This window comes from Podarcis erhardii (assembly GCF_964252035.2).
Source record: "Podarcis erhardii genome assembly, chromosome: 15".
Lineage (NCBI taxonomy): Eukaryota > Metazoa > Chordata > Lepidosauria > Squamata > Lacertidae > Podarcis > Podarcis erhardii.
Genome location: NC_138505.1, coordinates 40,156,392 through 40,177,222, shown reverse-complemented (window position 1 = coordinate 40,177,222; position 20,831 = coordinate 40,156,392). Strand labels below are relative to the sequence as shown.

Genomic DNA, 20,831 nt, shown 5'->3' with positions numbered 1-20,831 from the left:
GGCTGAAAAGCCAAGGCTGGAACTCTAGGCCATATGTTGAGCAGAGGTCTAGCTTACAGAATGTTATGGAGGCATTTAAGATTTATTAAGAAAAACATAAACCTTCCTAAGTCCAGAATTCCAGGAGGGGAGATCTGGGTATGTACAGGAATCAGCGTCCAAGTGTAGCACTGACGCTTTTGTTGATCAACAATGGGTTGAAATGTGGTGATGCCCCCTAATGTGTGTTCTTATTAGCTAGATCAGTGGATTGCTGAAAATTTTTGTGTCTCCCTGTCTCCAACCCCAAGGCTTGCGGAAGGTGATGGTTCGGGCCCATAGGCAAGCTTGGTGCTGGCAGGATGAATGGTACGGGCTTACCATTGAGGACATCCGGCAGCTGGAAAAGGAGGCACAACTGATGCTGGCGCAGAAGATGGCCCAGTTCAGCTGCAATGAGAGCGAGCTGGAGCAGCACCTTCCCAAAGACCCTCTGGATGAGAATGATACGGAAACAAAGGCCATATCTCCATCCACCGAGGCGGTGGACACTGCTAGCAATATCGGTGAAGCCTTGCCGGGGAGAGTGCTGACCAAGCAGTGGTCGACGTCTTCCAAGTCCTCTTCAAAAAGAGGAGGTGAGTCACACCCACCTGGTTAGTTTCAAAAGGAACAGAGTATGTAGCTGACAGCTTCTGAAGGTTGATGTACAGAGTCATAGCGTTTGGTTGTGGCATAAAGCTGAAAGAGTGATGCAGTGCAGTGCCACAGCACCTGCTTGTGTGTTGTGGTGGGTGGGGTGCTAGAAGCTGTCACACTCCAGCCTCTATCCACCACCAAAATGAGCCGAGCGCCACCACCGGCTAGTTCCCTCTCTGTAAGGTGTTAATGGCTGGTTTCCTGTTAGAGGAAGCATTATGGAATCGTCCTGCCTATTACAGTTCCTTTCCTTCAAATCCCTCAGCATTGATTTGTATGTTCATTTCGGCCTGGTGTGTGCTTTGTTGTGAAACTTGATTGGTTGGAGAACTTCATCGAAAAATTCAGATAAGTGCAAATTATGTAGAATGGCTGTGTTTCAGTTTTCATATTGTTTGGAAAGTACAGATTTGATAAATTTGGCTTTAAATGAGAACTGAATCAGTTTCTTCCAATCACTAATTGCTAGCCACTCACCCCCTCAAATTACTGCAGTTTGTTGGGAAGCAATTGACTACCGACCCTGTTTTCCTTCAGTGGAGATATGCTTTATATAGTGACCCTGGAAGAGATAGGATTTGATCCCACAATTCCAAGATCCAAGCCCAGCTCTGATGAAACCACTAGGCCATGCTCTCCAAAGTATACCTGCTTCTGAGGACCCAGATAGGACATTTGCTTTAACCAAGTCTGGGTTTATCCCAACCCAAAACGAACATTCTTGCATTCCTGATGTGCTCTTCAAACAGTGAATGGAAGACGTTTCCATGTGGACATGCCACAGGAATAGCCCTCGTAGAGCATAGCAGGCATTGTTGAGAGAGTTTCCTTTTAGTTCGGTAGAAGCTGATTCTATTCTGAAGAAATGTTATACTCCCTGACTGACAGCAGTATGAATTCTTTATAGGTTTACAACCTAGAGGTGTTTCGTTCCTTTGAAAATCTACAGGCCAAGAAAATGTTTCAGCAGGTCAGGTTCCCTTCTTTGTTGGTGTTCTTTTCCAGCCATCCTTCATTGTGAGACAGTAGTGGATTTGGGTCCTCTCCCCCCCCCCCCCGATATGGACTGTATAATAGAGCTATCATGGTCTATAGTGTACAGTTGGTTCTTTTGCCTGTCTACTAAAGATCTGGTCAAACAAATCTTTTAAACACTGCAAAAAAGCACAAACCATATGAAGGATGAGTATAACAGGGTGAATGTCCAGACTGTGGACAATCATGGCACTGAATCAGGGGTGGGGAACCTGTGGCCCTCCAGATGTCATTGGACACCAGTTCTCATTAGTCACAGATCAGAATGCAGGAAAAAATAATTCAAGAAGAATTTAAAGCTGATCCTATAACATCTGCACTTTCTGAAACAGTATACAAACTGAAAAGCACCTATCCTTCAACATTCACGCTGTAATTCCCCAAACAATGTTCAAAAAAGTCATATATTAGAGGACAGTTGTGCATGAAAATGAAGATATTATTTGAAATAACATTCAAAAATGCATTATATTGGGGAAAATTGCTTGCAAAAACATGTCCATTAGTCAGAATTACATATAAAAATGTGTTTATTTGGAAGGTTTTGGACTAAAATGCTGAGGAATTTTTATGAGGAATTTACAAAAAAAGAATTTGCAAATTGTAGAGAACTGGATTTGAGACTGTGAAAATGAAACACCGAGAAAACCAAAATGTACAGATCCTTAGTCCCAGCCATCATGGCCAATGGTGAGGGATGATAACCTAACAATATCTGGAGGGTCACAAGTTTCTCATACTTGCTCTATAGCTATCACTTTTTGAAACCACCAGTCTTTTTTCCACCACTAGAACACAGAGGAATCCAGATATGCCAATTGCTTCTTTTAGGGTTGCTTTGTTTTGTCAGCCAAAGTCAATTTGTTTGTCCAAAGAAGTGTCCCTGGTTAGTCAGGCAACTGACATTAATGTTTTCAAGCTTATTTTGCATTCCAGTACTTATAAAAACTGTAGGTGGCAAGCGCTGTCTTAGAAGGGGCATTCTGTGATATGAGACATAATGGGGAATGCCTCTTCTAAGATGTGATGACCATAAAACTAAAATATACTTATTATCACAAAGGACATTGGAAGAGCCCTGCTGGATCAGGCCAAGGGCCCATCAAGTCCAGTCCTCCCTTCTCACAGTGTCCAACCAGGTGCCCAAGGAAAGACTGAATGCAAGCAGAAACGGAGGGCAACAGCTCTCGGCTTTCTTTAGAACTGCTGTGTTCTTATGTGCAAATGTATGCAGATTTAATCAATTAATTGATTAACCTACTAATATGATTCATCAGCTAAGATTACTTTAATTGTGTGACAGCCATAGCTTCATGGCATCAGGGTTTTGTCAGGGCACATTCTCTATCTGGCAAGAGGAGCAGGGTTGTACACTGGAAAGTGTGGGTGATGGGTAGGAGCAATAGAAATGCTTAGCGATTTACCAGGCATGGAAACTTCTGCTGTGGCATGACTGCCTCAAGCGATGTGCTTTTCCTGGACATGTGCTTGTCTAATGTGAAATGCTAGACATAAAACAAGCGGCACTCATCCAAGAGGCTCTGTTATTGCTTGGATCCTTTAATCCCCTGTTCTTTGGAATCCAGTGACCATAGCAAAGGTACCGCACCATGTTTATACATTAAGGTGTTTCCACTATCAACACCCCTCCCATTTCTCTCTCCAAGGATTATAAATTAATAAAATGGAGCTCAAACTGCATTGCAAACCTGGTCTTGCAAGGGAGCATTTCTGTGCTCACTGGAGGGGGAGAAAGAGACAATTTAAAGATGAGATAGGATTCTGAATCAACTGGAGCCTTCTCCCATTCCAATGTGTGATTGGAATGAATCGTCCCTTAGACAAGGCCATAATAATCTACGGTGGATTTGTGGGACAACTTTTCTTCCTTTCCTCATCATATCACCCTGATTTGGAACAAAGAGCTGTTGTTTTGCTCTTAGGGTGCTTCTCTGTGCTTAGTTCTAGAATGGGGGGGGGAGTTATTTGTTCCATTCCACTTTTAAAATCAGTTTTAGGTTAGTGCTCCTGATACACAGATCTTTGTGCACCACAGAGGACTGCAATTGCACACAAGGACCACTGCACACTCATCTGTGGTGCTGAGTCCAGGAACAACACATTTAAAAGGTGGAGCTCTGGCTCAGCATTTTTGAGAAGCCCTGGCTTTGGTACCCAGCGGTCAGTCATTTTCCACAGTTGCATGCATGCAGAAAGCTGCATGGAATTTCATACGCACAGAGCAGGATGTTCACTACAGGACTGCCTTCCAACCCACTCCCAGAAGGCCCAGCGATCCTCCACCTGACTCTCGGCAGAGCTAAGCCATGAGCATATCCAGCACACCCCTCTGCATCGTGGCCTTGTTGCTAGCCAGGCGCCCCCATCAGACTGGATCTGGCCAGTGAGAGAAGCAAATTGCAGTGAGTCAAGTTAGGGAAGCACATCATGAGAGTCTTTTTAATCTCCTCCTCAGCTTTTTTAGGAGATGGCCACACATTTGCATGCATGACCACCAAGGGAGCTGCTCCTCAAGTTTCCTGCTGATACAGATGAGATGAAAGCGGCTTCTTTTGTCTCCTGCATGAGGGCTCGATCAGTCTTCTGCTGTGTAAGCGAGACCCCTGGTGTAAGCGGGGACCCTTGTCGCACGCACGCCTGTATTATTATCTGTTCTATTTTTAGCAGCTGTTATGCGAGGGCCATTGACGTCAGTCCAGTGTGGTTTAGCTGTGTGCTGTCAATCACTTGGCTCCCTTATTCCTAAAGGAATGGGGTGGAATAGTCAGGGGTGACAGAGTGAATGCTGAAGCCATAATTAGCTACGCAGTTGATCCAGTGGTGGGGTGGGAGTGTTACAGCAGTGGCCTTTCTACATGACAATTAGTAAAAGTAGAATCCAAAGCCATTGGAACCAGACAGAGGGCCTTCTCGGTAGTGGCGCCTGCCTGCACTGTGGAACTCCCTCCCATCAGATGTCAAGGAAATAAGCAGCTATCCAATTTTTAAAAGTCATCTGAAGGCAGCCCTGTTTAGGGAAGTTTTTAATATTTAATGCTGTATTGTTTTTAACACTCGATTGGGAGCCGCCCAGAGTAGCTGGGGAAACTCAGCCAGATGGGCAGGGTATAATAATAATAATAATAATAATAATAATAATAATAATAATAATATATTATTATTATTATTATTATTATTATTATTATTATTATTATTATTATTATCCCAGCACGTGTGGCTGCCTTCTGCTGGTACAATAATAAATGGGTTTTTCTTGCTGGTATGTCATTTAACGCGAACCACTACATGTCTTCTGGGTGGCTCCATGTGAGTTTAATACGCTAAAAGCTATTTGGCTGCCTTTATTAGATTATATGTGGTTGTAGCATTTAGTGTGGATTCTCTAGTGTCTGTTACCCAGCAATGCCAACCTTCACTAAGTGGGGATAAAGGAAAAGGGGAACAAAACCAGGGTTTCCTCAGGGGAGTGCTGAGGTCAGATAAGGGCTCTGGCGAAATGTCCAGCAGCACAATAGCACTGCCATCCTTGGGGCCAAACTATAAGTGTTATGTCAATAGGGGTGGATGAGAAATTCTGTTTTGCTTGCATTTTAATCAGAAATAATCTAATCTGTACTTCTCGGATCAATATGCAAACCAAAACATAGCTATCGTTCAAAATTTGCTCTTCTCTGAATTTTGCAATGCAGTTCTCCAACCAACTGCAAATATTGGAGTGGGGTGGATTTAAAATGTTCATATTAGTGCAAATAACATACAGAAGTGCTTTATATTAGGTCAAATTGCTTGCAAAAGTGTGTATTGGTCAAAACAGTGTAAAAAATGTGTACGTTGGGAGAAATTCACATTAAAATGCTGAAGAATACACAAATTGCTGCAGAGATGTGGAGAAATGAATTTAACTATGGAAGCATCAGAAACTAGGAAAGTGAAACGAAAGATTTCTCAATATTCCTAAAAGCCAGTGCTTGCTTTTTATTTTTATGATGGGTTTGGAGTTGGTTTGTTTATTTTGGTGGTGGTTTTTATTGAAAGCTGTCTCAGAGGTAGCCATGAGAAATAGGAAAAGGAGATTCTAGCCCTTTCCTTCCTTCCATTTGTCCACTCAAAACCACACTCAGGCTGATTCCGTCCCTGCAGGGGGAAAGTTATAGGGGTAATTGTAACAGAGAGGGTAATTTTGAGTGGACTGACAGCAGAACGCAGTTAAGCTTTCTTTAACCACTGGAGCTGTACACTACTCTTCTGGTCCTGATTGTAGCAACCAAATTTGCCTTTCCATAAAACAGCTAACTGCCGGGGGGGAGCACAACTAAGTAGCACCCAAGATGCCAGGGGCAGTGCAAGAGAATTCTCGGTTTGCTTCTTCTGTTTTAATTGGACCACTAGGAATGCTTTGCCTGAGGAGAGTTTCCAAAATCCTGGAGCAGAAACATTCCATGGTGGCCAGTGAGCACTTTTCATGGGTGGCAAAAACTGCACAGCAACCCCCACAGCGGTCACTTTAAGTTGCACATGCCTGTTCATCTCTTTTGCATCTCACTGTGTGTAGAAACCACCTTGCCTTTTGCCACTAAAATGTGGTGATTCAAAGAGAGTGCTCTTCACCTGGTTTAATGCCACTACCAACAAACAGCTTGGTTCATAGAGGCAACTGCCACAGAAAGCCATAAAATACGGCCTCAGTCAAGACTCAACAGCTGGAGTTTAAAGTGTAAATACTTTGACATGTGGTCTAACATCAGTCCCAGCATTGCCCTTTCCCTTCTCTCCTTCTGTCTTTTTATTTTTCAATATTCAGTGTGAGAAAGAGTCTTTTGTGACTCAAAAGCTTGCAGATACCATTGTGAATATCTGCTTTCCTGATAAAAGATATTTCTTTTGCGGTCCTTGTGATTTTTGAGGAGAAGACCATGTATAATCAGGCAGCTTCCTTTTTTTAATTGCAAACCTGTAAAACAGAAATGATTTTACACATCCTTCCGATGCTTATAAATAGATAGCTGCTCTTTGGAAACAGCAGCGGAGGCTTGCAGACTGCTGTGGCGTCTCGGCGATGGGTTTTAAAAATCATAAACTATGCAGGACTAAGGAAGGAAAGTTTGATATCACACTGGCATCATTGGGTCTGCTGTGTGCCCCACTTAGTGGACACATTTTCACCAAGACCACCGAAGTGTGCCTCTGCCACAGAGGGCATAATAGGACCTCCCTTGCTTTTTCCTGAGCATCGCTGATTGCACAAACCCATTCTGTTTCTCCTAGCAAGCCCCTCGCGCCATAGCATATCGGAGTGGAGAATGCAGAGCATTGCAAGAGATTCAGACGAGAGCTCCGACGACGAATTCTTTGATGCACACGGTAGGTGGGGCATAGAAAGAGCAGCTGCTAAGCTGTGTTAACGGGTGTGTGAGTGCCATGGTGTATATGTGCAGCCATTTGCATGAGAGAGAAGCTGTCCTTTCTCTGATGAAGCTGTGTCACTTCAGCATCGCTCCAGATGGAAGGCCTGGACTTTCCTCACTCCACCCTTTCTATGTTATTGTGGACACTTTTCAGGTTCATCCAGATGCATCTTTTGAGTTTAGACATGCATTTGTTTACTAGCTGAAGTGACCCATTCATCCGCACCCACCCTCCCCACCCCTGGTGGTAAAAATATAGTAAAATGTTTTTTTTAATCATTAATAATTTGCTGCCCGTTAATGGTGCCCCAAAGTCTGTTCCCTGAAGTGAGTTAATCTACCATACCTAATGATTTACCATAGCTATGACGTGCTTGCAGCCTATGAAACACTATGTTTCCCTGGGAGTGATAGTGTGGGGAAGGGAGGAAGGAGGGTATGCAGCAAGACAGACAGACAGACAGACAGAAAAGGTGTGGCTGTAATAAACAGCTTGTCTGCTTCAGTGTAACTTGATGTCACCTTGTTGTTGTTGGCTTAGATAGATGACAAGAAATATTATTTTTTAGAGATAGTGCGGTCCGGTATAGTCATTAGACTATTTGGAGCAGGAAGGCATGGATTCAGATCTCCTCAGTTAGGTGGCCTTGGATCAATTGCTGTCTCTCCTCCTTAGCATCACTTTCTTTGTAAAAGTGCCTGAAACAGTGGCTGCTGTACAATAACAGTTAAAAACTATAAGACCCTGCCAGGAAGCTTGCAGTCTGAAAGTGTCAGCCTAAGCATGCCTCTTAGAATTGTCCTAAGGATACAAAAGATAACCCCATAGATTCCTACTGAAGCTCTTCGGAACAATAAGGGCTGGATCTAGACACATCAAAGAAGCGTTTCAGTAAAATGTGTTGTAAATTTAAACAGGGAAAACAGGTACTGTAGAGAAAAATGGGGCTCCTCATCGCCATCTGATGGCACAATGTTGTATCGCACATACAACGCATATAAATCACAATCTAGTTGAGTCCAAGGTATAAGTGTAAAAGTGTAAACCAAATGTAGTTCAATAAGTTGGGTTGTTATATAGCTTTCATATTTTGTTGGTTCATATTGACTGAAGGGTTGTTGTTTTACATTCTTTACCTGCTTTTGGATGAAGGTTGTCTCCTTAACACATGTTTTCCCCAAGGGTACTTCCAAACCAGCCCCACTGCCACAAGGTGCAATGATGGCAACCAGCTTAGCTGGCTTTAATAATGCAAATACAGTAGATTGTTTTTATGCTATAAATGTATTTATATTTAAGTTTTTAATGTGTTGTAAGTCACTTGGAGACCTTCAGGTAACAAGCAACTAAAAGGTCTTATTATTGTTACTGTTCTTGTTCTTGTTCTTGTTCTTGTTCTTGTTATTATTATTATTCAGAGACAGTGTGTCACTGAATACCAGATGCTGGAGAACAACAGCAGGAGAATGCCCTGCTTCTAGTCTTTGCAGGGGCATTTGATGGGTCCTTGGGTGAAACAGGTTGCCAGAATGCATGGCCCTTTGGTTTGAACCAATAGGACTCCTCTTGTGTTTTTCTGTTCACTGCTCTGCAAGCACTGCATTTGTCTTTGCCCTAAGATGTCCCTGGATGAAGTCCACCACTCTTCTATACTTGAGTATTGAGTGGGATTCTTGAGAGCAGGAAAGTCTTGTTTTTGAGTTTCTACCCTTCAGAACTTCTTGATCATGATACAGCAGGCACATCTCTTGAACTAGCAAAACTGAACCAACGAGAGCCTCTTCAGAGCCTCTTCGGTGAAACCACATATCATTGCTCAATAGCATTCTCATGTCGAGACAACTGATTATCCTAATGTTTTGGACTCCCCCACCTCAACCGTTTGGATAAATGTAATTGTAATTTATATTTGCAAGGGAACATTCTATGTTCTAATTAGTCTGGAATACTTCCAGAATGTTCAGATAATCATAGGTTTAGTATAGCATTATAGTGACACAGAGTAACGTTCTTATTTCTGTTCTGTCAACCACTTTTTTCACTTGAAAATGCTTTACAGATTTTAACAACCTGATCCCATATATATTTACCTGGAAGTAAGCCCTGCTGAATTCAGTGGAACTCCTCAGCAATTGTGCATGGGATTTTGCTTTTTTAAAAAACATCCCAGGCACTCTTGATAGGTACATTGAAGGAAGGTTTTCAGTTCTATACTAGAGGGAGAAGTGGCATCTGTCTTCTTTGTTGCAGCTCTCAAAAGCAGAGGGGCCCTGTTCTCAATGCATGGGCCATGTTTATTCCCATTTTAGGTGATTTGAGATTGAGATGTTGGAGGAATGTGAGTGACTTGCCTGTGACTGCCCAACATTGAATTGGCTCGGACGTAAGCCTCAGTATTTCTCCAAAAGTTGTGAGATAGCTTCATCTGCTCCCTAGCTAATGTAACGTAATGTAATGTAACACTGAAAAAGGCTCTCTCCCACCCAGCCTCCCTCTCTTTAACCCAGCTACCCACTCTTCCTCCAACCCCCCTCCCTGTGGAACCCACTTCCTGGCCAATGGCAGCAGCAGCACCCCAGTCACAGGGAGAAGGAACAAGAGAGGTCTTGCTGAATATAGTTTTGTGGTTTAAAATCCAAACCAGAGAAGAATTCAGGGTTCCTAATGCAGAACTCTTCTTTGAGATGAGCATTACAAGCCGTGGAAATACATGTAACATGCTGAAGGCTGTCTTGTGACTTCTCACACCCTGTATAGAATAAGGCAGTGTTCTTGAACTTTGGTTCCCCCAGTTGTTGTTGGGTTACAACAACCATCATCTCCATCCAGCTTAGCCAATTGTCAGGGATGATGAAAATCGTAGTCCTACAACATCAGGGGACCCAAGGTGGAAGAACAATGGGATATGGATTTGAACATGGTTCCTGCATTCTGCAACATGTCGTTGACATAATAATGGTGCATTAAAAAAAAGGTAAAGGACCCCTGACATGGAAGTCCAGTCACGAACGATTCTGGGGTTGCCCCGCTCATCTTGCTTTACTGGCCGAGGGAGCCAACGTTTGTCTGCATACAGTTTTTCCGGGTGATGTGGCCAGCATGACTAAGCCGCTTCTGGCAAAAGCAGAGCAGCGCATGGAAATGCCGTTTACCTTCCCGCCAGAGCAGTACCTGTTTATCTGTTTGCACTTTGACGTGCTTTCGAATTGCTAGGTTGGCAGGAGCTGGGACTGAGAAACAGGAGCTCATCCCGTCACGGGGATTCGAATTGCCGACCTTCCGATCAGCAAGCGCTAGGCTCAGTGGTTTAGACCACAGCACCACCCGCTTCCCTAATAGTGCATTAGGGGTAGATTTATACTAGACTGTCTATACATCATTCTGCTTTATTAGTCATTCTGCAAAGTTTCCTCAATTTTATTGCATTATTACTTTTTGGAGGGACACTCTTGCACTATGTGTGGTGTGGGGATGGGATGGGGCTGGAACACCTGGGGTATGAAAAGTTACAGGATTCCAGTAGGAAGGCATACACTTAGTGCAAACCAAACAGTAAGTCCACACCCAAACTTTTGCAGGTGCAAACAGTATTGAAAGTGGGATTATGCATAACTGTCTCAATACCTTCATGAGCACAAATGATCATGAAAGCACAATATGATCATGAAAGCACAATACCCACACCTTTGTGCCTTATCTACCGTAATTATTTCTAGTCTCCTAATGCAACCTTACAAGATCATGTACTCCATACCCATGAATCCAGCATTATTATAGACCCTGCAACTCCCTCTCTGTGTATGGCACTTCCAGGCTGTCACAGTTATGCAGATGGAATTCTTTCATGTGACAGGAAATTCAGGATGTGCAATTAAAGCTTATTTGGTGCTCTTGTGCTACAAACTCTCTGTTTGTTAAAAAACAAAAACAAAAAACCAACACAGACTTTTTGCAATAAGGAAAGTGATGGGGAAATGCACTGGGAATTGTAGAATAACATTGCTTGAGGCAATGTAGTCTTACCTCCCTGCAAACAAATCAAACGAATGCTGAATAAGTAGCCAGTGTTGTCTCATCAGGATGAATGCTCAATAAACAGGTCTCCTGGAAGTGATCCACAAGGGGCTTCAATTGCCCAAGCCTCTGAAGTTGTTTCTGGGGAATATAATAGGTCCCCAAAAAGACCCCAGAGGAGCCAGGCATAACTGCCCTATAAGGCAGTGTTTTTCAACCACTGTTCCGCGGCACACTAGTGTGCCGCGAGATGTTGCCTGGTGTGCTGTGGGAAAAATTTGAAAGATTTAAAAATAAAGTATTTTATAATTTTTCATATTTCTGTTTACTTACTATTTCATAATAAAGTAATTATAAAATACTTTCTTTGTGTTGATTTGATTCCTATTCAAGAGAATTACTTTATATATAGTCAATATAGGCACAGAGTTAAATTTTTTAACATTTTCTAATGGTGGTGTGCCTCGTGATTTTTTTCATGAAACAAGTGTGCCTTTGCCCAAAAAAGGTTGAAAAACACTGCTATAAGGCATCTTAATGTAGATGTCTGTTTCTGAAGCTGAGTAAAGATGGGAGGGGGTAGCCCCTTTACACTAGGAGGTCACATGCAAAATCCATTGTGTACTGTTTCCATGAGCTTCTTGAAAGAAAGTGGGCACATAACAAATAATACCCTAGCCATATTCTAGCTGTTTTTATTAGCGGCATGAGGATTGCATTATCTTCTCACAAAAGGATCTTGATCATATATATATATATATATATATATATATATATATATATGCTTTCGTAGATTTTCACGGGTACAGGAATGCAGGTTTTGGTGTCCTCGGGTGTCTTCCCGTGTAAAAGTTGGGGTGTCTAGGCGACGTTTCGACGAGGTCGAAGATGAAGATGACGAGTGAGACCTCGTCGAAACGTCGCCTAGACACCCCAACTTTTACACGGGAAGACACCCGAGGACACCAAAACCTGCATATATATATATATATATATATTGCAAGACTTCTCACATGTTCTCAGTTGCTGGCAAAGTATGACAAACCGAATTATTAACACTGAATAACTGTTCCATAAAAATGCAAATAATGGGAGCAAGAAGCCATTCAGTGATCATGGTAAGCAGCAGTGAGAGAGCTGTAATTAAGCCTTCTAAGCAACTGGGTTCAATATTTAGATAAAGTAGCAGGGACAAGCCTGGAATGTAAATTCACTCCTCTTCGCTCTTTACGGTTTTGACAATGCATACTCCCCGCACCCTGTGCATGACATTCAACAGATGCACCAGCTTTGTTGGATTAATTGGTGCAATACTTTCATTAATTGCAGATTAGAAATATGCACATTGTTAATCATAGCCGTGAGAAGGGTGATTGACACCAGTGTACTGATGTAGGGAAGCTTTATCATCTTTTCATTGAACCCTGTTCTGACTATTTAATGATTTATCTTTGGCATTATCCCAGAGAAAGAGTTATTTTCCCCAGTGCAAAGACTTCAGCAGTTGCTTGCATTTGTAATCTTTATTTTAGCTGGTTAATTAATTGGTAAACAGGAAGAGAGTTCAATTGTCTAGTTTCTCTTTCAGCAGTCAATAGCCTTGTTGGAGGTGCAATCCATTTATCTATTCTCCATGTGCACAGTTGCTATCAGGTGTATTATAAGGACAACAGGAACATAGGGATCTGCCTTAAATTAAGTCAGACTATCGGTTTATCTAGCTCGGTGTTGTCTAAAACCTCCTTCCCCAACCTGATGCTCTTCAGATATTGTTGGACTGCAACTCCCATCCTCCTTGATTATTGGCTGTGCTGGTTGGGACTGATGGGAATTGGAGCCAAATCAGTTTTCATCAGAATCTGAAGCTCCATGTGCGAAGCTACTGGCTGTGCTCAGGAGCAGGGCTACCTGTGTTCCAAGTCTTGAAAGGCCACCTGTCACTTCCACCTCGCATTCCCTCCAGAAAGGCACAGTACCCTCGGTAAACTGGTAGGTAGGAGAGTCCCCGTAGAGACCAATGCTTTATTTTAAATGCCCCATGCCATCCCTACCCCCATCTCGCCACCTTTGCCCCCTCACACTTCTGCCTGCCGCTGTTGTGACTTTGGGTTCATCCACACTTCTACTTGTCTTGCTGCTTTCCCCTAGAAAAACCTCCTCATTACTGCTGAATTGGAGCAGGTTTTCTCTCTCTTTTTCTTTTCAATTTTTAATTTTAAAATGCAGTAAAATGGCTACATACAAATTAATAAAACAGAAAATACAGCACAAAGCAATACATCGTGTAACAATAGCAGTTCCAAAGCAGCTCAAAAAACCACTCCCAACATTAACCATAGTTAAGATTCTGCTTTGTCAATACATGGTTTAAAGCGATTGCCCTTAAATTCTCTGTTAACGCCTGTTTGTGTTTGAAACTGATAAGGCTTTTTTCTGTGATTTAGTTTTGAAAGCCTCTGATTTCCCTGCCTTATGAACTGCTGTGGATTTTCTTAGCACCAGCTCTCCATGTCTGCCCTTCTAGCCTCCAGCTGTTAAGAGCTGGCACAGTGTTAACAAAGACCACATGACACCATATTCTGTGTCTGTATTTATGAACCTAATTGTTCTCTTCTCTCTCTTTAAAGAGGACTTGTCTGAGAATGAAGAGGTGTTCCCAAAAGAAATTACCAAATGGAGTTCAAACGATCTCATGGATAAGATCGAAACCCCAGAATCTGAAGAAGTACCAGGTAATTTTTGTGTGTGGAATGGGATGCAGCTGAGAGTATTGTACAGTTATTCCACTGAATGGCTGTACTCTTAGGTGAATAATAGAAGACGGGTCCTTTAATAATGATAATAATAATTTTATTATTTGTATCCCACCCATCTGACTGGGTTGCTCCTGTCACTCTGGGCGGCTTCTAATGTATACAAAAACATTTCTCTAATTAAAACATGTTAGCTTAGCCATCTTAGCCAAGTCCAGTTATTTTTCAGCCAGCTGTTAACTTCCCAGGGTTTTTGGGGTGGTGGTGGAGGGGGACAGGTAGAAAACCAGAGTAAGCCTGCAGTGTAGTTGTGCACTCTTGGGGCCTGTTCATGCTTCCATTCGTCCTGCACTTACTTAGAATTTGCACTGAAACAATAGAACTGGTCCAAAAGCTTTTCATTTATATCCTGACACAGAAACGCAATATGCCCCCCGCTTTTTACCATTGTATCAGAACAAACGAAAGTCTACTTAAAATCCAAATAGAAATTAATTCCCCTTCTTTTTTTCTTTCTTTTTTTACTCCTCAACAGAGAAACACACACTTTCCCTTGTGTCTATTCTTTATTGGTTGTCAGGTCCATCCCCTCAGGAAGTGATAGTGGAACTCTTAGCTGATAAACATATACAAATTATACATCTGGTAGCCAAGTTTGCTCTGGCAGCTAAGAAGCTTCATTCCAGTTCTGATAATGCAGTGTAATTTTAAATTTTTATGCTGTAAACTTTTGTGCTATAGACTTTTATGCTGTAGATTTTTATAGACATTTGATGTGTGATTTGCCATCTTTGTTTATTGTGAAGGTCTTTGGGTATATATAAAAAAACTGAACGATAAACACTTTTCCTTGTGGCACAATGTTGTGGGTGTTCCACTTTCCCCTCCACACCTTCTGTCTCCACCCACACCTTCCTGTGCTCACACAGGCATTGTGATCAGCTAGGTATATGTGAGCGAAAGCAGTTTCCCTTTTTCCCTTTCCAGTGCCAATGTGTGTTGGATGTGCAACCACAATGCAAGCATTGGGAATGATGGGGGAATGTGCATCATCCAAATTTACCCCCTTCTTTCACTGCAGGGGCAGTCAGTGCCTTGTGCTACTGCCACCTCGAGTATTCTACATTATCGGCTGTATGGGTGGTCTTTCTTTAATGGCAATTAAAGTACAGTCTTGGGACACGGGTGGCGCTGTGGGTTAAACCACAGAGCCTAGGGCTTACCGATCAGAAGGTCGGCAGTTCGAATCCCCACGATGGGGTGAGCTCCTGTTGCTCGGTCCCTGCTCCTGCCAACCTAGCAGTTCGAAAGCACATCAAAGTGCAAGTAGATAAATAGGTACTGCTCCGGTGGAAAGGTAAACAGCGTTTCCATGCACTGCTCTTATTCACCAGAAGCAGCTTAGTCATGCTGGCCTCATAACCCGGAAGCTGTACACTGGCTCCCACAGCCAGTAAGTGAGATGAGCGCTGCAACCTCAGTCATCCGCAACTGGACCTAATGTCAGAGGTCCCTTTACCTTTAAAGTACAGTCTATTTTTCACTTGTTGCACACCCCTTTGGGGGTTCCAGAAAACATGTTGTGTGCAAGTGCACAGGAACACAATGGACTGAAAAAAAGCAACAGAAAAGGAGGGCATGTGCAGCTGCACTGAGTGCAAGGGGACAGAGAAAGAGGTGGGGAAGAAGGAAGAAAAGTGGACCATTGCAATTGACAGGATAGTGCTCATTTTCAGGGATGCCTCCTTGAAAAGTGTGGAGTGAGGCGTTTGCTAATCTGCAATGCAACAAGTTGAAAAAAAATGGATAAATTTGGATAGTCACTTAATAAGCCCTGCCCCCAACCTGTCTTCTCAGTCTAGGTAACAATGTCTTCTCAATCTAGGTAACAATCTAGGTAACAATTTTTCACAAGAAAAAGCTTTAAAAACTTTTGAAATTCACATGTCCTCCTGTTACATCTGTTCATAGGTTTGGCCATTTTGTGATCTTGTTCTATGCAGATTTTCCAAAATGAAGAGTTGGGAGCAATCCCCACCATGTCTCTCTCCCCTTTTCCCATATCAGCAAACATAGTGACAGATACCCCTTCACATACTAAACCTTGGGAAGTATTAAAATGTTTCATGGTCTGTGGAGGAAACAACCCAAACTCATATGACCATACGTCTTTCCTTCTAGACGATCCATGTCTTGAATCAGCAGCAGAGTACCATGTTGGATCCAGCGTGGAAAGGCTAAGCATCATTGAGGTACAGTGTCTAAATAAATTCCCTTTTCCGGCTTATATTTTTTAAAGGTGCAGCTTTTATGTGTGTTCTATATCCACGTTTGTCCCTCTGAGCGGAAACACTCCATACCTACAGCTGTAATCTGGCAACAAAATCTGGAATCTACCTGAAGCCTGTGGCCAGATATGACTCTTGAATTGATCTAACCACAGTGCAATTCACACTTTTGCCTGGTTTCCCCTGCAAGGAAAAGAAACATTCCTTACCCTTTTTGTATCATATATCACTTGCAGTCTGCCTCTTGGTGGTGGTAGGGATCTATTAGGGAACACATTAGACCCTCACTCCTGCCCCCCCCCCCCCGCACACATATACATTGCTGCATTACCATGGGGACGTGCTCCACATTCTTGAAGCTGCTGGTTCATGCCAATTTTATTACAGAACTTTACAACATTATACATAGGATATAAATTGTTCCTGCCCTCAGAGTAGTAGCCACTGAGTACTGTGATCTCTGAGAATTTCAGACACTGGCCACCCCTGATTTGATGGAAAAGCACAAGAAACTGATAGTGGGCGTATGCACACTCTGGTTTACTCTGCATGCTGTGCATGCCCACCGCAGGTCTGGGAAGTGGTTATGTACGGCGTTATCCATAATTTGTATCTAGCCTGTTGTTAGGAAATACTGCATTTTGATGCATTTCCCCCTTAAACCAGCTCCTGTCTAAATTGCTGGGAAAGAGAACGACCTAGCTGCTCTTTCAGCCAGCAGTGTGTACACAGCCAGTGTCTTCATTGAAAACCTATTTCTTTACCCTGGGCAAGTTTAGAAGGAATTCTAGGGATCCATCAGCAATAGAGGTGGTGCTGAATCCAGGGTGGAATCAATGAAAACCCGCAAATCCGGCAATGGGCTGCTTTCTTTTTCTGTCAGGGTTGTCCTGCAGGCTCCGCTTTGACAATGGGTCTTTGAAGTAAACCTCAGTGCAGAGAAGTTGTTGCCTCCTCTGTTCTTAAGGCCATTGACTTCCTAGGAGATGAAAACATACCAGCCTGATAACCTAATTTTTAAAATTTAAACTTTATTGAATTTCATAATTAACTTGCAATGCCATTGCCCTTTTCGTCTTCCCTCCTGGCAATAACATTGTGTTGCATGAGAACGTCAGCTTTTATGGTGCGCTGATGCTTAATTATAAAGGAGAGTAAACGTGCAGAATCACAGTGTACAATTAAGGCAGAGGGATACATCAAACAGAACATAAAAGCAATCAGGAATTGAAAGAGGTCCAGAAAATTCATGTTTTGTGTAACTGTTCCAGCTTATCCCTTTGTTTATATATCATCATCTCACATACTGCAAGTGCAGCCATTTAGAGTGTCCAAACATCTACTGTTGGTGCTGCTGGATTCTTCCAGTAATAACAAGGGCTTTGACTATTTCAACTACCCTGCTTATCTATAATATTGTACAGTCTAAAAGTTTCTGGTCAATTGATAATTAATTGTTCTGCAGCAGGAGAGCCAGTGTGGTGTAGTGGTTAAGAGCGGTAGACTCGTAATCTGGTGAACCGGGTTCGCGTCTCCGCTCCTCCACATGCAGCTGCTGGGTGACCTAGGGCTAGTCATACTTCTCTGAAGTCTCTCAGCCCCACTCACCTCACAGAGTGTTTGTTGTGGGGGAGGAAGGGAAAAGAGAATGTTAGCCGCTTTGAGACTCCTTTGGGTAGTGATAAAGCGGGATATCAAATCCAAACTCTTCTTCTTCTTCAGGAAGCACTTAAGAAGAAGAAGAAGTGTTTATTGGGTTTTCAAGGCTAACAATAAAGAAACAATGACTAATGATTGTGTGGCACAGTATTGCAGTTATTATGCAGACATCATAATAAAATAGATTCCACAAAGGGACATTTGGGAAGCAAGAGTCACAGGGTGACAAGGTAGCCTCACCATATAGAGGCGTATGTCCCTGGGGGCCGAAGTAATGCTCTGTTTTTATTAATGAAGCATATTAAAAAATGGAAGTGCCTTTGATCCTCAAATCCATATCTGCCATTATAAACTAATCTTGTGTTTCTTGTTTTCTCTTTCAGGATGAGGTTGTGCCTCCACTAGTGCAGCCAAGCAAGATCCATGTCCTGCTCTTGGTGCTGCATGGAGGCAACATTTTGGATACAGGAAGTGGTGACCAGAGCTCTAAGCAAGGGGATGTCAACACCATAGCCACCGCCTTTGACACGGTCATTAGGGTCCATTACCCAGCGGCCCTTGGGCGCATAGCCATCAGATTGGTCCCTTGCCCAGCCATCTGCTCTGAAGCATTTTCACTTGTCTCTAAGTGAGTTACTGCTTAGTTTTCTTAAAGGGGCTGGGAAAGAGGAAGAGGGAGGGAGAACAAAGATGGATCTATGCTGCACATTTATACCAATTTCAGTAGTTATTCCTTCCTCCCAGGATATCCTGCTGAGAACCATGAATATGTGAGTTGGGCTAGACATCTCAAACAGAATTTGCAGCATCTCACCTGGAATCACTAGAGGAAACCATGACTATTAAGCTTTAGAAAACTCATCTTTTTTTGTTGTGTAGATGTACCCTTAGCTGCATCTGTGATTTGGCAGAGAGGCTTCCTCATTCTGTGTCTGACTGTTCTGTCTCTTCCAGACAGACCCTTTTTTACACTGCAGCTGCAGAGGCCCCCTTTGGACCAATTACGCTGCAATTCACATGGCACAGTTCCATAGGGGACATGAGAAATCTGTGAATCAATCAAGTTAGTCTAGACAGAGTCAACTGCTTGCTTCTTAGAAAGAGGAAATGTTGACAGCTGTGTGAAAGCACTATTGTGGTCCAGCCCTTGTCCTTCAGCCTGAGTCCAGCAGCTTAGGTACCATATCTATCCACCCTCAGCCCCAAACCTGAGGCTCCCAAGCCAGACCTAGCATCTTCATCTCCAAGAGCCTCACATGCCAAGCTGCTCAGCACTGTAAGCATCATGTCCAGTGACATCTAACAGAGAGAGGTGAGAGAGCGTCTGGTTCCAGGGCAGAGGGCTGGCCCTTTAAAGAACTCCAGCAAATAGGTGGGGCATAGGAAAGGCAGTCAGCCGAGGTGTAGTGGTATGGGCTTGCAGGGGGTCAACAACCCGTTACTATTTCTACATCAGGGTCCTGGTAGAGTCCATGTCTCCAGTGTCCTAGAGCCATCCAGTCAGCATCAAAAGGGAGCTTTATAGCCACTGAGAAGAACTTTTTTCTCCCTTTTTGCTGTTCGAAGCCAGAGTGAAAGAAGGTGAGTTAGCTGCTGAGAATCAGCTCATAGGGTCACTCTGGAGAAGGTGTGTTTGACAAATGCAGAGGAGTTGTCCTGTGTACTCCAAAGCTAAGCATTTAGGAACACTGAAAACACAGCATGCTTTAGTTGCAAAAGAATGGTGTGCAAGTTCTGTTACGTACGAACTTCAAGGAAAAAACAGTTTAAGTCTCTCTGGGAGAAATTATTAGAGCACTCCAAATAATTTGCTGGTGCATGTGCACAGAAAATAGTAGACCTAGTTGAAAGGTAGCACAATCCAAATTATTGTTATTGCTGCATAGTCTTAGAAGGGGCATGGCTGTGACTGTCATGAAGGGACCATGCATTTTTTGAAATTTGCCACTGTACTACTAGCAGTCAGGTACCATATAAGCCAGGGATGGAGAATCTCCTCTGATGCCAACACCCCACTTGCCCCATAAGCTTGGCCCATTGTCAGGAATGACCTGGAGGACCACAAATACACCACCACTAAAGTTCAGCTTGCTTCCATGACTTGTTGAAACAAGTTGTCTCTTCCCTAGGACCTGTCCAGGGTGCTGAAGGGCCTTTTTCTGACCATTCTTGGTTCCTGATTCTGGTTGCTGGCCTTTTGGGTTGATACATAGCCTCTGCCTCTCAACCCCTGCTCTTGCTATTTACTCTAGATCTCTGCCAGACCTTTGTCCATGCTCCAGTACAAACTCATACTCACCTAGACTTACTCTTTACCTCTTTGTCTTCCTGTCACCTATGGTCTAATGGATGCCATTCATGTGAGTTGTAGGCATATTGGAAAATTTCAACAAAAACAGAAATCGCCCATGTTCACTTATTTGTCCCATGACCAGAATGCAAATCAATAAGTTGTTGCTTTCAGTCTGCAAATGATACATAATTGAGTATATCATTCCTCCCCCACCTTGTATTGAAATTAATGGGATGGAATAACATAATGACAAGCAAGATGAATAATGTAGTATTTGACCGCAGCAGAATGGAAACAGTGCTGATTGCAGTGAAGACAGGACAGAACTGAAGATGATGCCTTCTTATGTCCCTGGCTGGCCGTATTTCAAAAATCATATGCAGCTCTTTTTAAAATGACTTTTCTGTCTCCTGCTGAAGTCAACAGCGGGAGTATGGCTGAAATATTGGTATGTCCCTGCCAGTGGGTTTTATTACATGGTGATTGAGTAATAGCCTTGTGAGCCATGCAGAGCTATTTCACTCACCTCCTGAGCCATCCCCTTGGTCCTCTCAATAAGCTTCCAGCCTGAAATATCAGTATTACACAAGCGGAACTGTAGCAAAACCAAAACCAAGCATCCTCATAAGTCAGTGTGTTTCGTACGCTGTCGGTGGATTACTGTCGTTGTCTTGTTGGGCTGTG

General features: G+C 43.0%; 1 protein-coding gene across 8 annotated transcripts in view; it reads left to right on the top strand.

Annotated features, from left to right (window-relative positions):
- Positions 1–20,831, top strand: part of PITPNM2 (phosphatidylinositol transfer protein membrane associated 2) — a 186,349-nt gene that overhangs the window by 116,621 nt on the left and 48,897 nt on the right. For all 8 annotated transcript variants that reach the window (XM_081841586.1, XM_081841583.1, XM_081841582.1 and 5 more), the window contains 5 exons: positions 291–617; positions 7,000–7,095; positions 13,782–13,886; positions 16,089–16,159; positions 18,238–18,482. In XM_081841586.1, coding sequence (XP_081697712.1) covers positions 291–617; positions 7,000–7,095; positions 13,782–13,886; positions 16,089–16,159; positions 18,238–18,482 — 844 coding nt within the window. The remainder of the gene's footprint in view (positions 1–290; positions 618–6,999; positions 7,096–13,781; positions 13,887–16,088; positions 16,160–18,237; positions 18,483–20,831) is intronic.